The 11,878-nt window shown below is 35.7% G+C and overlaps 1 protein-coding gene across 3 annotated transcripts in view; it reads left to right on the top strand.

Moving 5' to 3' along the window:
• LOC115223510 (kynurenine/alpha-aminoadipate aminotransferase, mitochondrial-like) overlaps positions 1 to 4,975 on the top strand; it is a 27,217-nt gene extending 22,242 nt beyond the window's left edge. For all 3 annotated transcript variants that reach the window (XM_029794130.2, XM_036512359.1, XM_029794127.2), the window contains exons 10-12: positions 938 to 1,064; positions 2,716 to 2,924; positions 4,732 to 4,975. In XM_029794130.2, the coding sequence (XP_029649990.1) occupies positions 938 to 1,064; positions 2,716 to 2,924; positions 4,732 to 4,779 (384 nt within the window). In that variant the 3' untranslated portion in view covers positions 4,780 to 4,975. The remainder of the gene's footprint in view (positions 1 to 937; positions 1,065 to 2,715; positions 2,925 to 4,731) is intronic.
• Positions 4,976 to 11,878: the final 6,903 nt, after the last annotated feature.

Below are 11,878 nucleotides of genomic sequence, written 5' to 3'. Positions count from 1 at the left end.
TCATCATCATCATTTAACGTTCATTGTTCATGCTGGCGTGGAGGCACAATGGCCCAGTGGTTAGGGCAGTGGACTTGCGGTCGGAGGATCATAGTTTCGATTCCCAGACCAGGTGTTGTGTGTGTTTCATCATCATCATCGTTTAACATCCGTTCTCCATGCTAGCATGGGTTGGACGGTTCGACCGGGGATCTGGGAAGCCAGAAGGCTGCACCAGGCTCCAGTCTTATCTGGCAGTGTTTCTACAGCTGGATGCCCTTCCTAACGCCAACCACTCCGTGAGTGTAGTGGGTGCTTTTTACGTGCCACCTGCACAGGTGCCAGGCGAGGCTGGCAACGGCCACGGTCGGATTGGTGTATTTTATGTGCCACCGGCACGGAAGCCAGACGAGGCGGTGCTGGCATCGGCCACGAGTATGTATGTATGTATATGTATATATAAATATATATGTGTGTATATACATATATATATATATATATATACACACACATATATATATATATATATATATATATATATATATATATATATATACATACACACACACACACACACACACAATTTTAATCAGCGGTCAGCTAATTGCTTCACCATGCACCAAATTTAGAAATAGGAGTATAATTTTACCTAAAAAGGTTATTTTAACATACCAAACTACTTAATAAAATTATTAATTATTAATTAATTAATTAATTAATTTTACCCTTTTATTATTAATTTATATATATACATATGTATACACAGACACACACACACATATTTATTACTGGTCCTTGTGAAAGAGTGTGAATTAAGCTTTTTTTTGTGGTGGAGTGGGATGAAAAAAGTTTCAAATGTACCTTTAAGAAAATAAAAACAATTTCCTAACTTTTTTGAATATTTCCCTTCCTCCACCAAACACCTCAAACATTCTTTCAATAATTTTTCTTTAAACAGATGTTAATTCTCAGAATACTGGAAAAGTGGGGATTAGATGGTTTTAAGAAACATGCTATAAAATCTGCTGAGTTTTACAAAGAACGTTGTCAGTTTACCATAGAAACTGCTGAAAAGTATTTAAAAGGTAATTTTCTCAGTATTTCTGCTGTGCCAACAGCAATCAATTCTGTGTTCAAAAAACTATAATCTAATTTGTAGTAAAGATTGTTTGCCAACATAATATGGCAATCCTGGTTTTGGACTAATGTTGCTGCAATTTAGTCCCAGGAGACATCGTCTCCAGCTGGCTATACGACACAATCTGTGTCCTTATGTTTTCGAATAAAGGAACCTAGCACTCCCTCTCAGCTCATAACAATATCTGTGTATCACGATTTCTGGGGCTTAATTACAGCAACATTAGTCTTAAACCTGGACTGCCATGTTAGGTTGGCAAACAATCTTTACTACAAAGTACTGTTGCTGAATATCTCACATTGTGAGATTTAAGAATAGTAGTTTTATAATCTAATTTGTAATTAGTTTTGTTTTATCATTAGGGTTGTTGTTTATGTTGTTGTTATTGCTGCTGCTGTTTATCAGTCTTGTTGATTCCATGGTACACTAGAAAAAAATAAAACTGTTCTGACACACTTTCACATAGAAATTACTATTAAAATTACTTGATAGAATATACAAATACCGTATTTTCTGGCAGACAAGTTGAATCTTTCAGACCAAAATTTACAGCCCAAAAAGGTGTGTTGATTTTATATGCCAAGACAACTTTGGAGGATCAAAAATTCCTAGGTATTTCTTGCTACACACTTAGATGCCCCTTGTCATACAACTACATTTCTTGTGGGACACATGAAGATACCACTTGCAGTACACTTTTGTACTGTGACACACCATGTGAACTACCAATATAGATGTTCCCTCATTCTCTTGTGTGCTGAGGGTGATTTGGATGCAATTTTTAGCAGGTCAGGCATGTGTATAGAAGCTCCCTTGTTCATGTGTGATTGCAAAGTTAGCTGCTATTTCATGCAGTTGGAGTGACCACATGGAATACCTCTTGTTGATTCTTGATATAAGGTTCATTTGGTTGCTGAGTAGATCAAGCACCTACACAGGGGATTCATTGAAGCAGAGGAAATCTTTGATTTTATTCTCTCTTATGAAAGCTAATGTTCAATTGTGGGGTTGTTGCTGGGAGATGGATATAAAAAAGAAAAGAAAAAAAAAACAATTTTAGGGGAAAGATTGAGAAAATGTTGAATAAAAGGGTCTAAAATAACTAATACAGAATATAAGAGCTTTAGGAGTAAATGCATAGAAAATAATTAAATCTTGAATGAATTTTTTATAAACTTTTGAGAATATGCAAAATAATAATTTTTTGGAACAGTGAATCTTGAAGCACAGAAGAGCTATAAATAACAGCAGGTAAATACCGGGTTGATATCAATAATATACAGTTCCCAATGGTAAGAATAAAGTTTCTAAAATGGAAAGAGAAATTCAAAGGATTACTTTGTTCCAATGGTAGAACATGTCATGTTAGCAGGAGATATAGGTTCAAATCTCACTGGCATCATTTAATTTTTTTCTTTCTATCCAAAAACAGTTTTCAATCCAATATCTACATGCTATTATTTATAGCTCTATCTGCTTTAAGATCCACTATCCTAAAAAAGAATTAAATCTCAATTATGACAACATTGGTCAATTTGATTATAATTTAAAATTTATTAAATTAGAAATATACAGATCTTATTTTCTTATTAAATTAGGTATTGCAGAATGGAATAAGCCAGCTGGGGGTATGTTCCTCTGGTTGAAGCTGGTTGGAGTCACAGATACTTCTCGACTTATAATGGAGAAAGCAATAAAGAAAAAAGTTCTCTTTCTCCCAGGAAATGCCTTCCTTTATGATGACACAAAACCATGCCCTTATATAAGGGTAGCCTTTTCTAAAAACTCTGACAAAGAAATAATTATAGTAAGTAGTTCATTGTTGAATTCTGTATGGACATCCATGTAGTATATTTCTAGAGAAATACAATGCATGGATGTCTAATCCTTTAACATTCACATTATCCTATCAAAAGTAATGCTTTTTTTTTGCATTAATTATGCATTATCTTGTATGGCAAAAGATTGTATCTGGTGGACGCTTCTGAAAGGATTAGAGACAAACACTTTCCTCTCTGGTCAATCTCTCATCAACTTCTTCAAGTATCACTTGAAAAGGAAAGTGAGAATAGAGAGGCAAGTCTTGTCTAGCAAATGTTTAAAAAAAAGATGGGTGAATGTAGCAAGGATGGCACGTATGAATGACGAAGCCACCTTGAGCATAATCCAATGAAGCCGGAAAAATTTAAAACACAGAGTTACTTACTCGCAAACAAATGTGTTAACATGTGGCATTATTGACCGAGGTTACCGTGGTCTTTTCCATAGGCTTTTCTTTCCACGGATAAACCTTATCTGTTTCCCCCTTTACACTTTACATCATGACATTTCTGTGATACACAATCCTATTGATCGTTTTTTTTTATGATCCCTTTTGATTGAAAACCTACACCCCACTTTTTTTTTCTCCCCAAAAAGAAAAGCTCTACTTTGTAATTTGTCCCCTCTGTGGCTAATAAAGAAACATATCTTGTAGCTTTGAGATTTTGATGAGGTAACAGATAATTTTTAGAATGATATTGTAGGGTTGGTGTGAAAGGCCAGAGCATCTCAAAAGAAATACGGTAATGAAAGGGTTAAGCAGGGAAATTTAATGACAGTTGCTTCTGATAGGACCCTATTTAGAAGGTACCATCATGATGCTCCCAGAAATAATGGACAAAGATGGATGGATGGATGGACGGACAGACCTTCTTCTTTACTCTGGATTCTTAAGGTTATTTGGGGTTGGCAAGGTCATTGACAGCACTTAAGAAGCAGGAGTGAAAGTTTGTAGCATGATTCTATGAAGGACTAGACTTCAGTGGCAAGAAACTCTGAAGGGAGCTGAACAGCAGAATGTCTTCAAAGAAGAAACCACTTTCAGGCAAGTGTTTTGTCCCTTAACATCTTACACTCTAAGGGAGCCAGGCAACAACCAGGTCATGACACCTGGGTGCCTTTCTGCTGGCACATTTCACCCACTTGAATATCAGAGACTTGTGTATTTAAACTGCTTGGAAGTTTCATCTAGTTGGGACTCCCGTTGACTCAGCTTTCACACTTATATTTAGGAATAAAGTTGGTTGTCAAATAACCTTGTGGCTTTGAAATTTCAATGATGCGATTGTCTATCTTTAGGAGGACATTGTAGGGTAAGTGTGAGAGGCCAGATCTAGTTGGTTTGAATGAAAAACAGGAAGAACATTTGGGACAGATATGGCTGGTTTAAATATATACTATACTGGAACTCTATCGGTTATGATGATGTGGGTTCCAGTTGATCCGATCAACGGAACAGCCTGCTCGTAAAATTAATCTGCATGTGGCTGAGCACTCCACAGACATATGTACCCATAATGTAGTCCTCAGGAAGATTCAGTGTGACACAGAGTGTGATGCGGTTGGTCCTTTGAAATACAGGTACTACTCGTCTTTACCAGCTGAGTGGACTGGAGCAAATGTGAAATTAAAGACACAATGAATCCCTGGGAATTGAACTCACGACCTTACAATTGTGAACTAAGTGCTCTAACTACTAAGCCACATGCTGGTTTAAAAAATAAAGCGTTAATACATCTATAATTTCTTATTATTCTCAATATATAAACAGTTTCTTTTGTATTTCTTTGTAGGCTTTTCAACGTTTGGCAGAATTGGTGAAGGAACACAGAGGTTATTGAATGACAATTCTATTTGTGGTTCATTGTTATAACAGGTTTTTGGTAACTAATTACAGGTCGTTGGCTGGATGGAAACAATAAAATATTCAACCTAACATACTTTTACTTTTCTCCTTTCTATTCTGAATTTAAAAAAGTGATTGGAGGCCCCGTTTTTCACCCCCAAACAATCAATAAAATATATAGTGATAATATGCATCAGATTATTGTTATTTATGACTTTGTCTGCAAAACTAAAAGAGCACTCACACTGAAGGAAGAAATAGTTAAAAATTACACAATAGATATACAGTATTTTCTGGCATACAAGTCAAATTTTTCATATCAAAATTTACAGCCAAAAAAGGTAGATTGACTTAGACACCAATTTGACTTTGGAGGACCAAAAATTCCATTTGAAATGCAGCAGGATTTGGAAAGATAATGACAATGTTTGAATGCTTACATTACACGTTTACACAATATTCTATGTCAACTTGTATGTCAGGAAATACTATGGCAGTCTGTCAGTTACGACGATGAGGGTTCTAGTTGATCTGATCAACGGAACAGCCTGCTCGTGAAATTAATGTGCAAGTGGCTGAGCACTCCACAGACATGTGTACCCTTAATGTAGTTCTCGAGGAGATTCAGCGTGACACAGAGTGTGACAAGGCTGGCCCTTTGAAATACAGGTACAACAGAAACAGGAAGAAAGTGTGAGAGAAAGTTGTGGTGAAAGAGCACAGCAGGGTTCGCCACCACCCCCTGCCAGAGCCTCATTAAGTTGTCTTAAACAGTTAAATGACTTCTTTTTTTATGTGCCCTTTCCAAGCCTAGCCAGGCTCATGGGCCCGGTTTCCCAGTTTTTGTGGCGTATGTGTTCCCCCCAGCTGGATGCGACGCCAGTTCATCGCAGCATTACTCAAGAAACAGGAAGAAAGAGTAAGAGAAAGTTGGGGCGAAAGAGTACGACAGCGGTCGCCACCATCCCCTGCCGGAAGCTCATGGAGCTTTAGGTGTTTTCACTCAATAAACACACACAACGCCCGGTCTGGGAATTGAAACTGCGATTCTCCGACCGTGAGTCCGCTGCCCTAACCACTGGGCCTCCACAGTTAAATGACCTTGCTGACTAAAAATTCCATGTAAAATGCAGCAGGATTTAGAAAGACAGTGATAATGTTGACATATGTTTCCACTGTATACTGTTTCGACTTGTATGTCAGAAAATATGGTAGGCAGGCATGTGTATATGTAAAATGTAGGCCACATTTCAACTAATAATAGGGCTATGCTACATGTGAAATGTAGCCAAGCAAGATGTGAAATATAGTCCAGGCTAGATGAGAGCAGAAGTGAGATCATATGCATATTCTGATCAAATCTTCTGTCAACATGTACCTCCTTGTGACAATGTAAATTTTCATTTAATCAAGATATCCTTGGCCTGAAGAATAGCCTGCAGTATACACCTTGCTTGGATATTTACTACTTCCAAGGTTCCGCTCGCTATGAATCATATGTAGCCTGGATCTTATCAACCCCTTTCCTTAACTCTTATATTTTATTCGCATACCTGGCTGCCTACCGTGAAATATAAAATATATTTTTTCAGCTTACCATACGTCATTACAGAAAAATATCTACAACCTTCCACCTCAATAAACCACTCTTGTTCCTCAAAGTTGTTTTTTTACATTTTCTAGTTTACTTGAAGCTCACCTTCTTCCTACACCTCAACCCTTGGATCTTACATTTATATTTATACACACATATATTTTAGCATAAGGAACTGGTTTCATCCAAGACAATTTTTCCACAGACTGTGAGATCATGTGCACAAAAAAAACCCACAATAAACTTCATTAGATATAATCTTAATTACTACATATATATTTAATACAAAAACACACTGCAGACTCTGGTGGTCGATAAAATAGCAATAGAATTTTAAAATTTATTCTTTCTGTGTGGCCCAGTACCAAATGATCCACAGCCCCCTACTGGTCTGTGGTTCAGTGATTGAGGACTCGGCTCTAAAAGATATACTGACATTTGGAAGGACATTTTAATGTCTCCCAAAGAAAGGCAATCCCTCTGACCTAGTCATGTAACACCCTATTCAACTCACTTCCAATGTTTCTATATCAATAGAGCTGCTAACAGATACATTCTTCAGTACTTTGAATCTTTCTCTCCTCAGGGCCCACCAGTATAGTTTCCATAGAGCTAGAGCCACTTAAGACCAATTCTCTTATATCACTCCTTTGGTACCAGAATACTTTGAGTGATTATGGACTACCATTGGCTGGATTTTGTATCCAAAACAATAACTCCTCAGAAACTGGGATATGTCCTGTTACTAGTATGACTGTTTGACCATGTTGCTGGATTTTCTGAATTAGACCCTGCTTACTATGTTCCCTTCATTGAGGATGTGGCTGGGTCGATAGCTTGTATTGGCCAACCATTTGTTGCATAGTCACAGCAGATGAGGGGTATCACATGGAATGGGGACTCTCCTTGACATAAATGACCATTACATTTGACCAGAGGTAGCTCGTAGATAAAATTAGTTGGGGGTGCTGCTTCAGAAAATTTTTAGCTGTTGTTTTAATATTGTGTAAAAGGAAACAAACATAGGCGCAGGAGTGGCTGTGTGGTAAGTAGCTTGTTTACCAACCACATGGTTCCGGGTTCAGTCCCACTGCGTGGCACCTTGCGCAAGTATCTTCTACTATAGCCTCAGGCCGACCAAAGCCTTGTGAGTGGATTTGGTAGACGGAAACTGATAGAAGCTCGTCGTATATATGTATATATATATATATGCGTGTGTGTGTTTGTGTTTGTCCCCCTAGCATTGCTTGACAACTGATGCTGGTGTGTTTATGTCCCCGTTACTTAGCGGTTCGGCAAAAGAGATCGATAGAATAAGTACTGGGCTTACAAAAGAATAAGTCCCGGGGTCGAGTTGCTCGATTAAAGGCGGTGCTCCAGCATGGCCGCAGTCAAATGACTGAAACAAGTGAAAGAGTATATAAAAAGAATACAAATAAACTTGATTGGTTCATGTTTTAGCCACTGCTGGGTAGTGTGTTTAATTTGTTTACTGAACACCACTGCGAATTCCCCCTTGTTTTTCAAAAATCCCCTCTAAATCGCAAAATAAAGGAGGGAAATCTGCCCTATTTTTCAAATCCTGGCAGCAACACTGTAGCTGGAAGCAGGATAATAATCTAATTCTACACTTTATCACATTCTAGAATACAAATAGACCACGAAACATGGTTGAAATTCCACATGAGCCAGCACCGCATTTGACAAAGCAATCTGAAATGCTAAAGGGTTAAAACAAAAAATTATTTTCTTGGATTTTTTTCATGCCACACAAGCCCATAAAGCCATATTATTTGCCTTCTACAATTTGGCAGAACAACGACCTTTAATGTATGTAATGGCAGTGAGAAAAATGAAATACAGAAGCAAAAAAAAAAAAAAAAAAAAAAAAAAAGAAACTCCTTTCTATAAATTTTATTGTCATAAAATACATTTCAAGATGGAATACTTCTCAGTTATCATACCAATTACTCTGTACAATGATTCTGATAAATTTACAACCTTATTTTACAATTTATTCATTTATTATCATTATTAAATTTTTCTTTCTTTTTTTTTTTTATTCTTATTAATATCCTTCTCGAATAGGAGAAAGTATATATAGTAAGTAAAGAGTCATGATTGACAATTACATACAAAAGGTTAACCTTGGAACTGGGAAGATAAAAGCAGTAAGTTTTTTTTTTGGTCTTTGGTCTACAATTTTAATGTTTGTGAAAGTGTTGTTTCTCATTAACTAGTTTTGCCTAACAAAAAGAACGGGTTTAACTATAAATCAATATTATTAAAATTCCTAAAAAAAAAAAAATTTCCAAACATGTAAGATTCATTAAAAAAAAAGATTAATAACAAAAAATAGGAACTAAGTTTCAATTTGAATTTTTCTTTTTATTTTAATATACAAATCTTACAAAAGTGTCAAAGTGTCTTTTTTCACTGGAAATTTATGAAGCAAAAACTAAAAAGAAATGTTGGAGGGGTGGGGAGGAAACTGATAAAAACACTATCATAAGGTTTTAAAATAGAAATGAATAAGAAATAAATCATGGTCACAGTGGAGCTTGAAGCAGATAGAGCTATAAATAATAGCATGTAGAATATTGAGTTAAACAATCCCTTGGACAAGATATGAACACATGGGCAGCCACCAATGTTTTATTTTCTATTCAAGCAAATTTTTAACCCAATATTTGCGTGCTATTATTTATAGCTTTATCTACTTCAAGTGTCACTGTTAACGTAATTTTTCCTATCTCTCGAAGTTTCTAAAATTTAAAAAAAAATCCTATAACAAACACTAGTTTTTTTTTTTTAATGCAATCTTAACAGAAAAATAATTTACAATTAGTGTTAATTCCTCAGACACAACATGAAGAATAAGAATTAACTCTTTTGTTGAAATACGCTGCCTTTGCTTTGATTACTTCTAAAAATAATGAAGAATTTGGTAAAATAACTGTCATTATTAGAGCAGGTGTTTGGGATATAAATAAACATGAAATTTTGATGGAAGGTTTTGATTTAGATCACTTTAAGACAGGAAGTTTGTATCATAGAATCAGTGAGGGTGGTCTCAGGTGGATTGGTGTCAAAAGGGTTAAATCTGATGAAACAAAGATTGGAATTTAATGCTTAACTTGAGGTTAGCCCTCATCCAGCAGATCTATGATCAAAAGCATTCCAACCATGACCATCCTATGTCCGTGGACTACATTATTTAACCCTTTAGTATTTAAACCGGCCAAAATAGTTAATCTGTTTTATGTTCAAACTGATCAGATCCAGGCTCTCACACCTACCCTACAATGTTATTCTACATTAAGTAATTACACCAAGCACTTGAAGATATGAAATAATGCATGATTAATTCAAATCAATGGGAATCAATAGGCATTATATTTGATTGAATAATCTGAACACTAAAGGGCTAAAGTGTCCTTTGTTTTCAAAGTGGGTGTGGTTTGAGGGAGATGTAGCTTCTATTGTTAGAAGGGTAAGTGAATGCATAGAGGTTCTCTTGCTGGTTCAACTAGTTTTTAGAAGTTGTCATTTAGCCCCACCTCAGCCTTCATGCAGCAGATCTTTTACCAAACCCACGCCAACTATGACCAACCCATATTTCCACATACAGTATATAGAGGATGATTTCATCCAGTACCCATTTTTATTTTTAAGACGATAGGGAACAATATGTAGGAGATTTGGCTTCTATTTTTCATACATTTAAGACATGTAGAGGCATTCCTAGTTAAGTCTTGATCAAGTGGACCTATAATCAAAGGTATTTCAGGCAGAATTATAGTTTCTTTTATTATTGTTTTAAATAAGTTGAAATGTGTTTTAAACTGACATATGTAAGAAATAAAAAAAGTTATCAGAAAGAAATGCACAATCAGTTATTCAGGAAATAAAATTGCTAATGTTTTACATGGAAATTAATTAAATATCATAACAATGTGTAATTCCCTTCCTTTGACGAACCATCAATTAGTATAGATTAATTGGATAAAGTTAATAAATTTTAAAGACAGTTGATTTTACCAATCAGTTTCCTACATGGTATTTAGAAACATCGTCATCATCATCTCATGTCCATTGTCCATGCTGGCATGGGTTGGACGGTTTGACTAGGGCTGGCACGCTGGAAGGCTGCACCAGACTCCAGTCTGATTTGGCATGGTTTCTATGGCTGGATGCCCTTCCTAACGCCAACCACTCCGAGAGTGTAATAAATATATAAATAATTATGCCTGAAACAAGTAAAAGGAGATAAAGATATGTCGGCTTGGGAAATCCAAATTAGCTGTTGCTCTTTAGCCCAAGGTCAATCCTGATCCAGCAGATCTATAATCAAAGGAATTTATGACCATCTCATCTTTTTCCCCAAGCCTAGGGCTACATTATTCAATGTGTCCTTCCCTTTTTTAAGGCAGTATAGTGTAATAAGAGTGACATTTGTTTGCATTTCTAACATGCCATGTGACTATGCAGAAGCTTCATGTAATGGTTCATGTAACATGGAGTACTTTACCCAATGTTTCCTTTCTATTTTTAAGATGGTAGGATGTGATATGAGGGAGATTTGCCTGAAATTGCTAGCAGGTTGAGTGACCAGGTCTGAGCTTCCTTGTGAGCTAAATTGGTAACAGAGATTATCTCTGTTACCAAAAATATTTGAAGTCACATGGTACTTTTCTAGTAATATGTCAAAGAGAAATATATTAGAGATCCTATCCACAATACTCAATGTGTGTAAATATCTATTTATTTAACAAATATTGTAAAGGCAAGTAAAAACCTTTTTTTTTTAGGGTAAAATTTTTAAAAATTGTTTTATTTACTATGGATCAGGTCAACCTTTTAATATTTAAAACAGCCATATCCAGCACAAATATTCTGCTTTATGTTCAAACTGATCAGATCCAGCCTCTCACACCTACCCTATAATGTTATTGTAAAAATAAATAATCACATCATTGAAATCCCAAAGCTATGACATAATGCATGGTTAATTCCAAACAATATGAATATGGTAATTACAAAGATTTTTCTATTTATCTCATGACATACATTATAACCATCAACTTCAGACAACCTTTCCACTGATGAGTCTTGGAGTCTGTTTCTATCACTTGCCAAGTAAACTGTGCTTCCGACCACAGTACATAGTTATCTGACACTATGTCCCACTAATCAGGTCTGTTAATTTGTTTTGGCTATATTAACGAGACTCTTTAAGATTATTCATCAGTCACTTTGTGCAAGCAGGATTGATATTTCTACTCATGACTAGAGAAATATCTAAATACATAGGTATCAACCATACCATGGTGATTTGTTTGCAATAAAAAAAACCAAAAAAACCTTATGAACCAAATTAGGAATTAGTTGCTAAGATTTTAGAATTTTGATTTATTGTTAAGATTTTCTAAATTTTGGCAGTCAAGTCATAGCTTTTTTTGATGTCATAAGAATTTTATAAACTTCGAGAGAACATGAA

This window comes from Octopus sinensis, linkage group LG23, assembly GCF_006345805.1.
Source record: "Octopus sinensis linkage group LG23, ASM634580v1, whole genome shotgun sequence".
Lineage (NCBI taxonomy): Eukaryota > Metazoa > Mollusca > Cephalopoda > Octopoda > Octopodidae > Octopus > Octopus sinensis.
Note: the sequence above shows the minus strand (reverse complement) of the source record. Positions and strands in the feature narration are given on the sequence as shown.